General features: G+C 36.7%; 2 protein-coding genes across 3 annotated transcripts; one reads left to right on the top strand and one right to left on the bottom strand.

Annotated features, from left to right (window-relative positions):
- Positions 1-196: 196 nt before the first annotated feature.
- On the bottom strand, positions 197-7,969 carry LOC113680397 (uncharacterized). 2 transcript variants are annotated; one of them, XM_027197427.2, is made up of 6 exons: positions 7,519-7,969; positions 6,512-6,666; positions 3,922-4,640; positions 2,636-2,831; positions 2,321-2,416; positions 197-1,792 (listed from the first exon to the last, which is right to left on the bottom strand). In XM_027197427.2, the coding sequence occupies exons 1-6, from the start codon at positions 7,590-7,592 to the stop codon at positions 1,539-1,541; spliced, it is 1,494 nt and encodes a 497-aa protein (XP_027053228.2). In that variant the 5' UTR covers positions 7,593-7,969; the 3' UTR covers positions 197-1,538. The 2 variants fall into 2 exon arrangements, with proteins under 2 accessions (XP_027053228.2, XP_089048179.1); XM_089192053.1 differs by having other exon boundaries at positions 6,521-6,666; positions 7,519-7,659.
- Positions 7,771-17,953, top strand: LOC113680360 (pleiotropic regulator 1). The gene is made up of 14 exons (XM_027197383.2): positions 7,771-7,801; positions 7,874-7,980; positions 8,924-9,048; positions 9,390-9,443; positions 11,904-12,000; positions 12,264-12,465; positions 13,202-13,294; positions 14,012-14,161; positions 14,266-14,367; positions 14,877-14,969; positions 15,519-15,637; positions 16,968-17,107; positions 17,356-17,549; positions 17,716-17,953. Exons 1-14 carry the CDS (start codon positions 7,793-7,795, stop codon positions 17,773-17,775), a joined length of 1,545 nt encoding a protein of 514 aa, XP_027053184.2. The 5' UTR covers positions 7,771-7,792; the 3' UTR covers positions 17,776-17,953.
- The last annotated feature ends 243 nt before the right edge of the window (positions 17,954-18,196 follow it).

Below are 18,196 nucleotides of genomic sequence, written 5' to 3'. Positions count from 1 at the left end.
ACTCGATATGCTAACACAGTTATTTTTTAAACAAAAGAATTTTAGTTCTCCGAGTCTTCACGATCTTAATAAAATCTAAAATGTTCGGCATGGGACGCTGCGTTTCACTTTGACTGTCATCAACAGTGCGACGGAAAAAATGTTTAAGAATGTTTTTGAGGTTAGGTATGTACATACATAAACAACCAGTCCAATCAATGACAAAGGAGACAACTTTAATAACATTAAACACACGTCAAAACTTCTAAAAATGATGAAAGTAACAACATAGTTAAAAAAGTTTGAAAATGCAACGCCCAACAAAACGACTCCAGTTTATACCCAAAACGATAAGTGAATCATTAAAGTGACAGATAGCCTATCGCTAGGAGTTAACAAATATCCGTTAACTTTTGGTTAGTTAAGTCCGATTTCGGACGCTTGCTAGAAAACCCAAGATAGTGGCCTCTGACTACATGAGGGTCAAACACCTCTTTCCTTCATTTGTTAATCGATACAGACCTGATGCTAACGGAGCAAGGTTGCTCTGAAAAGACAGAGAGAAGTATATTCGGCTCATCAAATAGCCACAGGCGAATTCGTCTTATTCCCACCATGCCAAAGCTTACACATTTTAAAGCTGTTTTTTGTCAGACAGTTTAAAATTGTCTTCTTCGTCGAAGCTGCTTAGACCAATTTTTGTCGATTTTCAAGTTGGCACATTGAAAATACAAATGACTACTTCAAGCATAAGGGAAATTCAGTTTTCTAATTCTCGTTTCTGTTTTCATTCAGTTAAACATTGATAAACTACACATGTTTCGCTGATGTGAATGGTGCATAAGTCTAACATGGTTCAAAACTAAAAAGCGCAGTGGAATACAACTGAAAAAAAACAAAACAAAACAAAAACTCGACAGTACAATTCAAAGGCCTGTAATTTTCCCTCCTGAACAAGAAAGTACTTTGAAGAGAAAATGACCGCGATTAACACAGATTTCTTCAATAGAGATAAAAATCCTTGAATCCATAGGGTGTTAATGGACATGAATGCCAAAAATTCAATGAGCTTAACAAAAATACCAATTTAGAAATCTACGAATTAATAAGTTTTACTATGAGACTTACTGATTCGAACTACGCGAGCTTTAAGGTCAAGCGCACTAAGATGGTATTCATTACAGGGGGTGGCAGAGGGGATCTTGTTCCCGTTTCACGCACGAATTTTAGAGAAATTCACGCGGGACGTATATCAAAGGGGAAACTTCAAATCCCTCTTCTTTTCTACAAGGTTTCAGGGAAATCTTAGGGTTTTATCGCATGAAAGAAACAATTCACGGGTCACTTATATTTCAAGAGGCGAATTACGCCTTCATAAATTTACAAATCACGCTTGCCTTTCTGTAAATTCACGCGTCACACATTAAATTTGGCCCTAATCACGCGTCACATATCAACCCTTTGCCATCCTCGTTATAATTGATTTATTTTTTATGTTACTGATAAAACAATGGTATATAAAATTGTGTAAAATAATGGTTACAAACATCTTGGATGGCTTATTCCTCGTCGTCATCTGAGCTACTGTCAACTCTTCGTCTCTTTTTGGAGTTTCCTTGACTACTGTTCTTGTAAGGAGAAGTGCTCCGCTCGTTCTTTCCTCCATTATATTCGTCCTCCGAATTACTGGAATCACTATCAACCACTCCCTGAAGTCGGCTGAACAGTTTAGGGTTTGAGTTTAGGACGGTACTGGGTGTTGGCTTGCGATCTGATATTATACGGCTGCTTCTAGTTGGCCGCCCTCCACCATCTAAAGTAATAAATAATAAACTAATTTACCAACTAAACTGATCTTTGGAAGATATGAATTATCTTGTTTAAATGTCACACCCTAACTCTGGCTGCAACTAACTCAAAACGTCTCAAAACAAATTTTTTAAGGTGTCAGCGCCTTCGCCATCTTTCTAGAGCGCACCTCAAGTAATTTCAATACTTCTCAACAAATTAGTAGCTTTTAATCGGCAAAAGGTCTTCGGTCCCAACGCAACTGCATTCAGAATGAAAGATAAAATGAATTATATGGCAAGTAAGTATATGTTTCGTGAAAAGTCTGACATTCTCTGCTGAAAGGAATATCATTTTATATTAGGGAACATCGTCAAGGGTTGAAATAACTTCCTTCTGAATAAAATTTGAGAAAGGTAAATGGTTCTTTTTAAATATGTAAGGAAAGAAATTTCATGGCCTACAATTTTGCGTTCAATCTGCCATGACACCTGCACCTGAACAAAGAGAACTCGCTACTCAATTTTTCCGTTTAAGGTCACTGCTTTCTAACCTGTGGAGATGATATTGCCACAATCAAGCTCAGCTACTTCATCTGCTTCCTCCCTGGCCTGCTTGAACTCCTTACACATACCAAGCGATATTCTTCCTGAATAACAGAGAAATGGTTACATATACACTAACAAACCTACACCATCCAAAGTACTTCCTACTATCACTTAAACATTTACTAAATAAAGACAAGGACAATTAATAAACCAACCTGTATTTTCCAGAGGACGAAGCAGTGAAAACTATGCATTTTGCAGTCTGATAATTAGAAAAACTAATTATGTGACCAAATTAAGTATTATTAATGAAATTTTACCTTCAAACCCAGTATCCTTTCGCAGCACTGTTTCTAAAACTGTCTCTTTCTGAGACATGGAATTACATGCAGCAAACAGTTTAACATAGTTTTTACGCAGTCCACAGGTTCGAACAAAACGTTTTAAGTTTTTTAGTCTAACACTGTCTGCAGAAGGTGGTGATGACTTTTTCTTTCTTCTAGAGGAGCCTATCTCCTGCAAAACAATGAAATTTACTCATTCAAATCCTGAGAGGAGCAATGAAAAAGAGCAAGAACTTACCAACTTGTCTTGCTGGCCAATTCAGTGTAACCCCATGTTGTTGGCCAAAAATCAACGTGACCCTTAAAACGGCAAAACTTTTGTCATCTTGAGGCTACCCAAGTAGACAAAGTACCGGTAATTTCATGTGCTCAATTAGACAAAAAAAGCCATAAGTTGGTTTGTTCATCGTAGTAAGAACCTGGTTTTCTTTAAAGTGTTTGAAGTCGTTCACCAAATGGGTGTTTTGCCCAAAATAGAAGTTGATTTGCCTTGCAGTCTATCAAGTCTTGGCATATTCATACCACTGCCAAAAATCTTTCAAAAATATTCCCTTAAAGCAAAAATACTCTTGATGGATGTTTAACATGGTTTGTGCTAAGATGTGGAAGCCCCCATAAAAGTTTGAAGAGCACAAACAACTCAAGCTTCTTGAGCTAAAACTTTTTATATTAAGTTATTCAGTAAATGATGAAATTAGAAGATCCTCGCAGCTAAGAACACTACTGAAACTAGTAGTTGTAAGTAGGACCTGGAAAAAAAATTTCAGGCCCGTACGGGATTTGAACCCATGACCTCTGCGATACCGGTGCAGCGCTCTATGTGAATTTTCATATATCTAAATCTTCATTCACTCGGATGTTTATTTGTACCCAATTCATTGACCAGCTCCCAGTTGGCTTGTTAGCTCAACTGGTAGAGCGCTGCACCGGTATCGCAGAGGTCATGGGTTCAAATCCCGTACGGGCCTGAAATTTTTTTTTTTTTTTTCCAGGTCCTACTTACAACTACTAGTTTCAGTAGTGTTCTTAGCTGCGAGGATCTTCTAATTTCATCTTTCCACCGCAGTGCAAATATGTGAATTTTCATATATCTAAATCTTTATTCAGTACATATTTAGAACAAGTGAACACTTGCTCATTAAGTGAACTTGGTTAAGTAGTCTGCAAAGCAATGTGAAAGTGGTTCATTGTAAAAGTGCCCCAAAATTTAATGCAAGCATTTTTCTTCCCTTTCTGTCTGGTGATAATAATGTTTCAGCTACCTCTGACTTCCCTTTCTGTTTTCCCTTCCATGAATTATCATCATCATTCACCCTCACATCACTTTGGTCTGCTTCATGACCATTTTTCCTTCCACCTCCTTGTGTTTGTTTATGTATTTCATCATCAATGTCATGGTTAGATTCCATAGGTTCTTCATCTTCATCACTCTCCAATGTCTTTTTCTTTTTGGATATATTGTTGTTCCTTACTACCTCACTGTCATCATTGGATACCTCTGCATCCTCAACACTTTCCACTAACACCTTTTTAGGTATACTCTTTTCTTCTGTTCTTTCCTCGTCAATTTCTGGATCATCATCAATGTCCTGGGATATTTTTCTCTTCTTAAATGGAGACCTCTTGATTTGCTCCTTGTCCTTACTTTTTATCAAAATCAATGTAGACTTTCCATTTAGCTTTAGAGAACTTTTTCCATTTGAAACAGTATTCCTTTGATCTATATTTTCCTTGTCCATTGCTTCTTTTCCGTATTCATTTGCTTCTCTTTGTTCTTTGTATTGTTCTCCAGACAAATCATTGGTGTTATCAAGTATTTCATTGTCACAAATGTCACCTAAATTTGTATCATGAACATTAGATGATCTCTTTTTGTTGTCTATTGAGTGTTTTCTTTGCCTTTGCTTTGAATTGAAAGATGAAGTGGATGTTGTGGCATCACTTGAGTCATCAGCTGTCTGGGAATCTTCCACACTTGACTCTAATGAACAACAATATTTTATAAGCTAGGAACTAAGTAAACAGTGTTCTTGCATGTTACTCAAGTCAAGGTACACTTCTTGTTAAAACAAAGCTTATACAGCTTAAATAAGAAGTTATAAGTAACCTAGTTATCCTGACCTTGTTTCAACAGATTTCAAACAAGACTAAGACCTCTCCAGCTAAAATGTCCCAGCATCCCACCATGCTTACACCAACCATTGAGTATATGCTAAACATGGCAATATGTACACTTACAAAACTGTCACTGATATATCATATAACTCAGTTCCTCTCAAAACTTACAAATAGCTCTTTCAAAAATTTCAGATAGTATTTCAATCATTGCACAGTTTTTCATCAGTAATGACAATACCGTATTTACCTGTGTATAATGCGCACTTTTTTTTCCATAAAAACAAGCATCAAAATTGCGGTGCGTATTATACACGGATTCTATTGTTTGTCAAGCACGTCCTAATTTGCATACGTTTAAAACGCAACAAAGAAAGTAAAAGTGCACGGATCGGTGGCCTGGGGAGGAGAAAGAGCTTGCTTGTTTACGACTCATTTGAAGCTCACATGACAGATACTGTGAACACTTCCTTCAAACGCGAACTTCCCTTCTCCAGTCGCTCGATGTATCTTTGAACAAACCATTTAGAGATGGAGTCCGAAAGGAGTGGATGGCTGATGGAATTCACGAACTTACTGGACGACAAAAAAAGGCTTCGGAGGAACTGATCTGTTCGTATATTTCACAAGCGTAGGAAGGCATTCCATCAGAAATGATTGCTGCCTCTCTCTGAAGTGTGGGATCACAAACAATTCGAATGAATCACAAGATGAATTGGTTTACAATTCAACTGAAATCACTGATGAACTTGAGGATTCAGTCATTGAAAACCTATTCGAATCGGACTGTGAGTCGGTTTAAAGACACTGAACATTTTACTTAAATCACGCAATTGCAATGCAGTAATTATATTCAAGCTACCAGCAGTACTGTGAGTAGAAATAATGTTTATGAACGGCTGTTATGATAATAATTCAAGTTGTGAATTTAGGTATATTAGTAAGGACTTCAAGTTACAACATTTATAAAACGTTTGACTGTTACTGAATAGAAAAGCTTGTAAATAGGTGCTCGGTGCGTTCGATATTTGTAGTAGCAACTAGTTAGAAATTGTTGTAAACATATTATTGATGAATTCCCAGCTCTTGTTAATTAAGTGAAAAAATGAAAGTTTTAATTCTTGGTATTTGTCATGAAATCTTTTTTTTCGGAAAAAAAAGGTCAAAAATTAGGTTGCGTATTATACACAGGCGCGCATTATACACGGGTAAATACGGTAAATGAGATGAAAGTAGCCAGCTGCTACTGTCCCTGTCTAACAGCTCTAAATATATTCAAGCTAAGCTAATCATGGATGACTTGATCTATTTGAACTAGAATATTTGTCAAAATATTATTTAAATGATGGAAATGTACACTGAAAGTATATTTTGAAAATGGGGACTGTTTTTTAACACTCTCCTTATCACCACCTGAAAGCCATTCTTCCATTTAATTATTAAGTGTGATAATTGGAGTAAGAGTAGAGATAGATTTGAGGTCTTATGAATGACTGTTATTCATGACAATCTGTCACCCACAAGAGCTTTTTCCCAAGATACCTTTACCTTGGTGGCCACAGTATACAATTGACTGTTACTCCTAGGTACAACCCTGTCTATCTTTTCATAACATTTACAGTTTCTAACCCCCAGCCCCCACCCTACCTTGCAATATTAACCCTTGAATTACCTTCTCTAGCATCACACCCTTGAAAAAGTTCTATATATAAGTAAGTATATTTATATCAAATTCACCTTGATCACCTTCACTTTGTCCTTGATTTTTATTTGTATAAAAAGCATAGACATTATGCACAGTCTTTTTGAAGACTTCCCTCTGGTAAGCTTCCAGTTTCTCTAATCCCAGGTGTTCAAGAAATTGATGACGTAATGATTTGACAGTAAGCCTCCTACATCAAAAAATCAAGGAAACTAAAATTGAACATTGGATTAATCCAAAATGGATCTGTCACAGGTCTTATCTTTTTTAAGATAACTGAATATGATCAAAGGAGGTAGCTGAGAGTAAACATAAAAAGTTTGTTTGAGAATTTAAAGTAAAGGACCTCTTCTATAATACTGTGGGAATCATAGTTGGACCATTAACATTTACAATTTAGGGCCAGGGACACCAACACAGAGCCACAAAGGACACGCTCTTTGACCCCTAATATAAATTTAAAGAAAGGGGAAGATCAGAAAAAGACTCTTGCGAGAAGTCTCAGGGCAACAGGGAATAAATCGATAGTCACTATTCATATTCAATTCTATGCAAATGATTGGCTGGAAATTTCGCAGACTAGCCCCATTGGAGCAATATTGGATCAATTTATCGTTATTTGCGGGTACACTTGCAGTTTGGCGGAGCAACAACTTAAGAGCATTGGAGCGCGGAATCCGAAGGTCGGAGGTTCGATTCCTCATGGGGCACTCAGAATTTTTTTCTTTGTCCCGAGCTTGTGACAAGATGAAAAAAAACCATCTATTTCTATTTCTTTACCGGGCTCAAAAACTTACCATCTCTCTTATTTCTATTTACAAACATTACGCTATCGACATTGCTGATCCTAGCAGTACGCAAGACGCGAGTCATATGAACTTCGTAACAGACCTCGCTCACCGTGGAGTCTCTGTGACTAGTTGGTACAGCATTGGAGCGCGGAATCCGAAGGTCTGAGGTTCGATTCCTCATGGGGTACTCAGAATTTTTTCTTTGTCCCACGTTTGTGACAAGACAAAAATAAACATCTTTCTCAACTTACCCAATGTTATCGCTCTTCCTGAACACCCTGTGTACAAATGTCTTCATCATCGCTTCGTCAATATCTTCATTCATCTCTTCCGATTCGAAGCTGTTATGTGTCCGTTAACAAAAGTAAAATACTCTCTCCTTAATGTTTAATGCTTGCGTCTAGAAGCGTCTGGCAGAAAGTGGCGGGAGAATCTTCTCTTTACCAGCTTCCCTCGATCTTCCTCAGCAGGACTAGTAATCAGCGGTTGAACATTAAAAGATTATGCGTAGTACCAACATTCAAGATGGCGGAGGTAAATTGGTTCTTTGCGCTTGCAACCTTCTCTCATTCTTTTAACTGATTCAATGAGTATTTTTTGTTTCAGGACATTGTAAAGCATTCAGTTCACACCCTTGTGTTTCGTTCTCTGAAGAGAAGTCATGATATGTTTCTTCATGATAACGCTCTACCGCTGAAAAGGGATCAAAAAAGGTAGTGTTTGAAGATAAGTTACCTTTGGTTCTTACAAGAATCCTTTGCCTTGGAGTGTAAATTGCAAATTTTTTGGTGCTATTTCAGAATAGTAATCTATTGATTTCAGTAGAATAGCTTTAGAATGGCCTCAGCGCATCTAGCATACTATTCTTTTTGTTTTAATGTCAATGTAGTAGGTATCCAACACCTACTCTTCGCATAATTTCTTTGTAATCTCTGACGAAATGGATTGTAGATCCGAAAAATAGGATAAGGTCCTGAAAATGTCACATTTTTTTTTGGTTTGCAACTTCTCAGCATTAACCAGTTTTGTGACCAGTAACTGACAGCTTAATCTGAGTTCCAAAAATATTTGGTTCACAACTTAACCCTTGCAAGTGATAAACGAGGAGTGTGAAATATGAAGGGATAAGTCCTTTCCAAATTACAAAGAATTGAACATACATATACATCTCATGTCTTTCCTCAGTTGTAGAATTGGTAATTTTTAGAAAATGGTTGTGGTACTATGAGCACCCTGACTAGACAAAAACCTGTTGTTTATTGCACCAGTAAACCCATAGAAATTTTTTGTTGTTGTTGTAAGTTTACTTTGCAAAAGCAATAAACTGCACTTCCTACAAGTTAGCTGTTATAATAACCCACTTCAGTTGTGGGAAGAACACTTGGAAAGTCTGCAAACAGTGGCTTGTGATTTACAAACTTTTCTGTTGTTGCCCCAACATCCCATGTGAGTTATTAGGCAAGTAAATGGGTAGAAAGTGTGGTCTGTAGCTTGAATAAATTTTATTGGGCAGAGTTTTATCAAACTTTAATGTTTTTGACATTGTAATGTCATAGTGGGTCATCTTTCTTTCCAACAAAGGGAAATGAAGTTTAAACTGCTTTGAGACATTTTGAACACATCTTACTCACATACTGTGTACATTTTTTTACATAGTGATGAAGTGAAAAGATTATGCAAAGTTCGTGATGAATATTTTGTGGTGAAAGACTTGGTTCCTGCTAAAGAAAACACTGCATCAAGCAGAAATCCAGCAACTGGAGAGTACCCATCACAAGAAGGTAAGGGACACTCTTTAAACTAAAGAAGAGTAAATATCTTTTGATTCAATTCATACTTGGCCAAATGTTATTTTCCTATCTATCCCACACAGATTTGTATTAAACTTAGAAACAGTGAAGAATAAAATTTGACCCAAGCATGGAATTAAGTTGCATCATGTACATACCTCGTGTTAGAATTACCAAGTAAAAATGTTTGTTATTTGTTCAGGGAGCCAAATTTTCACCATTTTCTCTAACCCTCATTTACAAGAGAAATGTCATCCTAATGAAGGAGTGTAAAAGCGTCATTTCCCTGAGGGAAATGAAATTGGCTGTTGACTTTCTTTTTTTGTTCTCAGTTTCAGATGTGCCCCCATTAATACAAGGATCACATCCTTATCCATCAGCACCAGGTAATCTATAACAACTTCACATCCTGTATAGTTGTTGTGTCACTTAAGCTCATTACCTTGAAAAGTACTGGAAGGTCAAATAGATAGATTATCTTACTGACAATTGAAGTGAACTTTTACCTGTAAGGTGCACATTTACAGCTGTGTTCCACACAAGTTAGCTGTGGTTACACACTGACAATAGAGTGGTTTAGCAAGAGGACGGGAACGTCATTTCAGAACGGCGCGCGCAGCAAAAATGCCGAGAAGAAACTGGGTCGAGAACGCCGTCGCGTTGTGTTGAAAAGTGACTTAGCAGTCGTTTCAACGAACCGTCCACGTTATATTTATTCTTTTGTTTCGTTCTTGAATATCCTAACCTTGGCTTTTTAGGATCATTATCAGCTTTGAATTTACGGTTTCATAGGATAGAAGGACAACAAATTATCCTCTTCGAGAGTGTAACAAGCACAAACCGAGGATAGTTTACTACAAGTGAGTGGTTAATATGAATCCACATGGGCGGTTAAACTTTGAAATTATTCCATTCCAGTCTCGAGTCTATCCACAGGCGGCCCAAGCTCCAGCTGTGAGATGATCATCTTGCGCAATAACAGTCATGGCGGAATTATAAGAGTTTGTATGGGCATATTTACGACCGCTCTAAGGAATAAAAAATACGTCAAATTCTCAAAAAAAAAAAACCTCACCTTACTTCCACAGTGTGTCGCTTGTTATCTGACCGCTTACTTTGATGAAAAGAGCCCATTTAAGCAAGTTGTTTATTTCGAGGTTTTCAAGGGCTTTTCTTATGAACGTTGAAAACCTCGAAATGGACAACTCGCTAATATGCGTTCTTTTCATCAAAGTAAGCGGTCATATAACAAGCGATACGCTGTGAAAGTAAGGTGAGGTATTTTTTTTGAGAATTTGACGTATTATTTTATACCTTAGAGCGGTCGTAAATATTCCCATACAAACTCTTATAATTCCGCCATGACTGTTTTTGCGCAAGATGATCATCTCACAGCTGGAGCTTGGGCCGCCTGTGGTCTATCAGATTTTGAAGCCCACTAAATATATTTTTTTTCTATGATTTGTATCGCTGTCATTTCGTTTCGTGCTTCTAGATTTCAGCACTACTCGTTTTTCTTCATAATTTTGTAAAGTATAATTTGGAATTGAAATCGTCGCCGTTTTTTCCCTGGTTTACTGAATATTCTTCTCAATCATGACAGTACACCTCTTTTGAGCACCACCTTCTTAGAGTTGCAATGCATTTTGAACGGAGTTATCAGAAGTTATGGCAAAAACATGTAGAGATCAAGCGACCCAACTATGGAGTTGTTTACAATGAGTTCCCGTTTAACTATGAACGAATGAAATGCACTCAAACTAGTCACCAACGAAACGGTTAGACTGAGGAATCAGACTTCGTTCCTGTTTTATTTTTGTTTTTGTTTAATTTGATTTTTTTAACGAATAAAGTCGTTCAAGACTAAATCAAATCAATAGATTTAGAAAGCCGTGCCGAAATCAAGTTGATTGTTATTTTCTTTCGTGGATGACTTTCTTGCCTTAGTTTTCACCGGCGCTGATCAAAAAATAGACGTAAAAAAGTGCGAACCCGAGCTATTCTCGAATTTTTTTATCTCTGACTTCGATTGCAGAACAGTTTTTAATCACGGTTAAAATGACAATGACAACAAATAACACTGAATAATACAGCAGGTAACCTTCGTGTTGTTTCATTTTGATAAACTTCAACATGAAGCAAGCTTAATTTATTGATGAATTGATTCACGATAAAATTAACAGCAACCATTCTTGGAGTTTTCATACATGGTTTAAGAAATGTATCAAAGAGAGCCCTTACGTTGCTTAAAGCCACGCTCAATTACAAAAGGTAACTGAGTCCTAAGATCTTAGATCGCTTGCTGACAATCGTGTTTCCTTTCGGGAATCCAGAATAAACGTAGCGGTAAATTTTCACAAATTCACCGAATAAAATAGAGAAAGGAACCTGGTTATCTTGGAAATGAGTTCTGAAATCATTCTAAACAGCATCATCTCGTTTATGAGTGCACAATGAACGCAAACCCTAGGCGTTTTGATCACGACGGGAAAACCAACGAAATGACGTCCTGAACTTGATAGGGAGAACGGCAACGCTGACACCGGAAGTCGAAATAGAGTCGTGTCCAGATCATCCACGCGCTTTCCCGTTCTGAAATGACGTTCCCTTCCTCTTGCTAAACCACTCTAATGTGTTTCTACGCCAGCTGTACCCTTAATACTCCTTTAGTTTAACTTTTTTCAAACTCTTGTTTCCCTTACTTTTGTATCACGACTTGCTGAGTTTCAGTAAAGAATATTTGGCAACATTAGTTTGTATATGTTATATTTTCCGAAGCACATCAATTATTTTTCTTTGAAAATTCAGCAATGAGGTATTTTTAAAACTGATTTTGTTTATGTTAGGTGTTGCACTGACTGCAGACACTGCAGCAAACATAAGGTCCCCATCGCAGGCTGGAGTTCAACAACTCATGTCAGGTTTGCCACCTTCAGCAGCACAGTGAGTATTTTGTCAAGATACTTGTACAATTGTAAGGAATTGTTATCAATTTTCATATTTCCCACTTAAAGTTGCTATAGTTGCTGTTACTTTTAACAGATATGAAATTTTATGACTGAGCAGAAGAATTGTTTGCTTGAATTGAAGGACTTCTACCTGCAGATAATCTTTCAGAAATTTATCATAAACTCAATTAAATAACTGAGCTTGATTGTATTATCACTTTTTTATTCTGTTTAAATCAATTTTATAAAAACTCACAGACTCCAATCCCAGAAAGAAAGCCCAGGTGTTTTGGCCATTCAACAGAAGGCTTCAGCCTCAGGTGGAAAGGAGAGACTTGGGCCTTCATCTAAAGCATTGGTTTCTGTTGGAGGAAACAAATCTTCGACAGCATTAATTCAGCAAAAGAAAGCGGCATCCTTGCCCAAACCACAGTGGCATCCACCATGGAAACTCATGAGGGTAACAACTTTGCTTTTTCATCTTATTTGTGAATTGATGGCTTTAAAAAAAGGAAAATACATTTTTTACTGAAAAATTAAAAATTAGTCAATCAACCAAAGATGTATGTACTTTTTCTTTAACATATTTTAATTTTTTATTTGTGTTTGCACTTGATGCATGTGTATTATGGGCTCACCAATTTCTAAAATACTCAATATCACTGATGTAATTATATTGGATGATAATTGCAAGTAAGATGAGAATGAGCTCCTGTCAATAATTTTTGAAAATGCCTTTGACTTTTGGTGACTTGTGCTATGAGAAATTATTGTAAATATAATCTTCTAGAAATTTCCAGACTGCTGAGTCACGCTGACTTACATATCAGAGAACTTTCCAGGACATTTCATCAAGTCATGTATTTATTATGTAATATTGCCAAAATAGTTCTTGAGTAAGCTTCTGGAATGTTCCAGAACACTTTGTGAATGTATATTAAGACTCGCTTATGTAGTAAGAGAAGTAGTTATCATCAGTGCAAAAACTGTTTTGAAAGCTATACTAAGAAGTTATTGCAGAAGACTGTGGATATAGACTGTGCTGGACATAATTAAGTTTATTAACGATAAGTATCATATTATGTTTAGGAGTGGCTCCTTGTTAAGAACATTACTCGCTGTTTAATAAAGTAGTTGAGTTTGTGGGACTGTAGTGTTTTTCTGTTTTTTAGATTACACCATAACTCTTGTTGCAGGTAATCAGTGGCCATACTGGTTGGGTAAGATCAGTTGCTGTAGAGCCTGGTAACCAGTGGTTTGCTACAGGATCTGCTGACAGGACAATCAAGGTACAGCAAGAACATATTTCAAGTCTAACTCATCTTCAAATCTTTAGCCTCTGAACATAAGATCTGCTGGTGACAGATAAAGATTAACTGTCTTTTTTGGCCTTGTTTAAAGAGGCACACATCTTGTCGCTGGGGTTACTTCTTGATCTAAATTGTTGTCCACCCTCCCTTCAACTTAAGTTCCTAAACAGCTGTCCATGCAAATTCTATACAAAACCAGAAACTTGTTCCAAAAAGAATATTTTATGTAAAACAAGAATTTGAATATAACAGTAACAGGATAGCTGTATTTGAAAAGGAATACTGAAATACAAAATTACTCATGTTATGAAATGACCCTAAATGGACAACTTTGTCATAGAAAAAAACATGAAATGTTTGTTGTTGCAAAAAGTCCTTCAACATAGGACAACAACCCCATTAAAGATTTGTCTCTTTAGAGGCAACCTGGTTTTTTGGTTAGAGGCAACCTAGCCTGTTCATCCACTGACATATATCTGGCTGGTTTTTGGTTTATCAAAGTAGGCTTGTCTCAATTTTAACCAAGTTACTTGAGACATGAAGCTGTGAGCCAGGGCCTAGATGTTTAAGTTGCTTGGTGTGCATTGCTTTTATCTCTTGCTGTGGAATGATGTAAGATTTGTGGCAATTTATTTACAAGAATGCCATCTGTCATGACATCATCTTTGAGTACAACTTATGATTTATTTTATTCAGATATGGGAGCTTGGAAGTGGCAAACTTAAGTTATCCCTAACTGGCCATATAAGTACTGTTAGGGGTTTGGCTGTGAGTCCAAGACAACCATATCTGTTTTCATGTGGAGAGGACAAACAAGTCAAATGCTGGGACTTGGAGTACAACAAGGTACTTTTACATTTCTCTAGTAAAATGACTCATTATGCTTACTCATCAATCACTCTATCAATTTGTTTTAATCAAAACTTGTTCTTGTCGTAAATGTTTTGCAGGTTGTGCGGCACTACCATGGTCACCTGAGTGCTATTTATTCACTGGATCTCCATCCTACAATTGATGTGTTGTTCACTTGTGGTAGAGATGCAACAACCAGGGTGAATTTTCTACCCTTAGTTGTTATTAACATAACTATCAGAACCAGTAACCATCTGGCCTCTGTATCAAAGTATATCAAATACACTGGTGCGCCTTTTCTGAAAGGCTTTTGGAGCACAATCATTAAAATTTGGGGCAGTTTATCATTATCATGTGAAGGATATGATGATTATAATGACAATGATGGTAACAATGATGAGTATAACAAGAAACATGATGTTGTATTTGTAGAACTGGCAGCAGGCAAAATTAACAAGCTACTTTTTTTGGTTTGTACCAGCTACCACAACTGCTTTCGTGCAGGAGAAAGCTTCTCATTCAGTTGACTTTCTCTGTTTTCTACTTTAGGGTGTCTTGAGAATCAATTGAATGCAACAAAATCATAGTGATACCCTTAGTATCATTTTCAAACTTTCAGTGAGTACTCTGTTGTAAGAAATTTAAATGTTGTATAAAGTATAGTGATTAACCTCTCAGATTGACTCAAGACATCGATTATTGTTTTCAGGTTTGGGACATGAGAACCAAAGCCTGCATACACACTCTGACAGGTCATACAAGTACAGTAGCAGTTGTTAAAGCTCAGGCTGCAGAGCCTCAGGTTAGTAAAATGCTTGATCCAACTATAACATGGCTGGCTCCACTTTGAAAAGTTATCCTCAGACAAGTACCTGTTAATTTAACCTAGGATGATTTTTCAATATCATCAGGTAGAAATGCATGATACTTTTTCCCCACATAATTGATAGTCATACATTGAGACACATTCAGATGCGTTTCGGCATTAATTTATTGTTTCAGCTTAAATAATTATCTCTTACTTAAATGGAAAATGTAATGCAAATCAGTATTTCAGTGATCCAGTTTTTTCTTGTTGTTGTTTATCTCTGTATTCCTTGGCCACCTTGAACTCTAATTCAGGCTAATGTCGTACTATAAATTTTGTTATCAAAGTTTCAATCTATGTAACCTAAAACACAAGGGCATATTTGAACAATTATCCTCAGAAATGTTCTCTGGGAAGTTTTTTCAGCATCTGGAGCTGTCAATGAAATTATTTCAGCATTAAACAATACTAGTGAAGTGAGGATCAGAAGATGTTTTATACAAAGATTTTAGTAATCAGAGATCATGTTTTTCTTTTGGTTAGGTTGTTACAGGAAGCCATGACTGTACCATTCGTCTGTGGGATTTGGCAGCTGGCAAGTCTAAAGTCACCCTTACTAATCACAAGAAAAGTGTCAGATCTGTAGTGTTACATCCAACACAGTAAGTAGCAGTACACAATCAGATACATATGAATGCAAAACCTAGAATCATTGTGTTTTCCTGTCACCAGACTGGTTTATCAGTTAGTTGTTCTGTAAAATGTCAGTCAGCTAGTCAATTAGTCACTCAGTCAGTCTTTCTGGGTATGTCTGTCTATCTGTCTGCTTGTCAGCATATCTTTCCATTTCTCAGTCTACTGATTGATTTTTTGGTGGCATGATCTATGCAAGAGTTGGATATTCAGTCAGTCAATACCTGATGATGTTTTCCCCTAATTTTAAATCCTTGTTTTTTACACCCATGTAGTACTGGTAAAGTGCCTCCCCTTCCTTGATCAGAATGTCATTTAAGGTGATTCCTCACTACTGCACTGTGCATCTTGTACTGTGAAAAAAAAAAACAAAATGAAATAAATGTGCATGCATTCCAAGAACATGGTATTGTTTTTCAATAAATGAACCAGGTAAAGATGTAGGATGGTCTTCAGCTCTTGAACAAGCATGGTGACCTATATTTTTATTCCATAATATTGGTGTACAAATTATCCCCTATAAATTGGATGAATTTTAAAAAATTCATTAAAGGTAAAAAAAGATGAAGCTGAAAGTTTGTTCAAAGCCTGGTACTCCATGATGCAAATTATGACCTTGAAATTAATGACTCAAGGAATGTTTTAAGTCAATGTAGTTTGAAATTAGGTGAATTTTCCACAAATAATGTATCAAATTGTTCCATACGCTCTAAAATATCTACCTATTAAGTTTTTTTAAAATGTTAGCCAAAAAACCCTTGCTTCCAGCTACCTCAAAATGAACCACAAACCAATGAAATGACACACACAATTAGTATCAGAGCAGGCCTAAATGGGGTAAGCTACCTCAAAATGAACCATAAACCAATGAAATGACATACATGATTAGCATCAGAACAGGCCTAAATGGGGTAAGTTTGGCCATGTTCATCTCTTAAACAAGCACTGTGACCTACCTTTTTAATGGCACCTTTCTAAACAGAAACTGCTAGGGAACATTTAAGGAAAGTTCAAAAAAATTGTTCTATAACTTTCTTTTCTGAGGAATCACTTTAAAAAGAGTTCATCTATCTCATCAAGAAATTAAGCAAGTTCCAGTCAATCAAATCAGGGACATGATCATGACCCCAGTCCCCACCTGGCATGAAGAACTTAGAGTTAGCTTCAAAAGTGAACCTGCTTTATGGCTTCAAAAGGGTTGTCTCAAATATAATCACACCTGAATAACTTTGAATAACTAGCTGTGGGGTGCGGTGAAAGGACTCTTTAAAATGAGATTTGTGTTTGTTTTCTTGTAAGGTTTTCATTTGCTTCAGCTTCTCCTGACAACATCAAACAGTGGAAGTTCCCAGATGGGAATTTCCTTCAGAATCTGATTGGACACAACTCTATAGTGAATTGCATGGCAGTTAACCCTGATGGCGTCTTGGTTTCAGGAGGTAAAGTTGAGGTTGCAAAAGCTTTATAACTGCAAGTGTTCCACAAAGAAATGGCACTCATTGGAATTATTTATCACATTTGTGAGGAATATTTTAAACAATCTTTGACATGGAGTCAAGGGGATCAAAGACAACATAGACATGACCAATTCTTCAACCAGTGACGCATCTCTGTATAATGAACTGAGAGATAACTTGTGTTCTTATATGTTGATGGCTAAGAGCAGATAATTTTTGTGCTTTATCAGGTGATAATGGAACGATGCATTTCTGGGATTGGCGTACAGGTTATAATTTCCAGCGATTACAGGCAGCTGTGCAACCTGGCTCTCTGGATAGTGAGGCTGGTATCTTTGCAATGACCTTTGACTTGAGTAGCAGTCGACTCATCACATGTGAAGCTGATAAAACAGTCAAGATCTACAAAGAAGATGACACAGCTGTAAGTATCACTACCTTTATTCTAAGTGAAATAATTGCCTGAAATTGGGTCTCTATTTAGACACAATCCTTCACTTTTGCCTTACTTTGCTACTTGAAAAGCTTTAAGGTTAATGTGCTGGATACATGTATTGTGACATAATTATTAATGTTTGTTTTCATTTCAGAGTGAAGAAACTCATCCTGTGAGTTGGAAACCTGAGATATTGAAGAGGAAACGATACTAGACAACTGCACTCTCCATTTTGAAAAATAGAGAACTCTAGATATCATAGCCCCTGTACCTTTAAAACTTAAAGTCTACTTTACTTTTGTCAATAGTGGGAAGCTGCAAAGTTTGAAACTGTACCACTCAAGGCCACTGTTGTAATGTTAATAAAAATACTTTTTCTGAAAATATGAAAATAATGGTCTTAAAATGGTTAATGTTGCAAGACCAATCAAAGTATCTCTTTGTCATAAGATTAAGAGTGACACAGGAAGCAGGATTTAGAGAAAGCAGACTTGGGAAGACTTTCATCTACTCCCCAAGATCACTGGATATGAAAAGTAAATTCTCTAAAAACTGGCAAGCTGCATGATTGCAAGAGATGTACTTATACCATATCATCTTCACACCCTGTAGTGCCATATCATCTAGGGTGGATA

The sequence above is a fragment of the Pocillopora damicornis genome, chromosome 13 (assembly GCF_964200805.1).
Source record: "Pocillopora damicornis chromosome 13, jaPocDami1.2, whole genome shotgun sequence".
Taxonomy (NCBI): Eukaryota; Metazoa; Cnidaria; class Anthozoa; order Scleractinia; family Pocilloporidae; genus Pocillopora; species Pocillopora damicornis.
This window is presented reverse-complemented; position numbering and strand designations above follow the sequence as displayed.

What these genes read in the sequence shown, in the direction of transcription:
- LOC113680397 (XM_027197427.2), bottom strand. Translation starts at nt 7,592, where the DNA reads ATGAATGAAGATATTGACGAAGCGATGATGAAGACATTTGTACACAGG. An exon ending in AACAGAAAGGGAAGTCAGAG is followed by an intron (nt 2,832 to 3,921) that starts GTAGCTGAAACA and finishes ATTGTTTTGCAG; the next exon opens with GAGATAGGCTCCTCTAGAAG. An exon ending in AAAGGATACTGGGTTTGAAG is followed by an intron (nt 2,417 to 2,635) that starts GTAAAATTTCAT and finishes TCTGTTATTCAG; the next exon opens with GAAGAATATCGCTTGGTATG.
- LOC113680360 (XM_027197383.2), top strand. An exon ending in CACCATGGAAACTCATGAGG is followed by an intron (nt 12,466 to 13,201) that starts GTAACAACTTTG and finishes CTCTTGTTGCAG; the next exon opens with GTAATCAGTGGCCATACTGG. An exon ending in ACAAAGAAGATGACACAGCT is followed by an intron (nt 17,550 to 17,715) that starts GTAAGTATCACT and finishes TTTTCATTTCAG; the next exon opens with AGTGAAGAAACTCATCCTGT.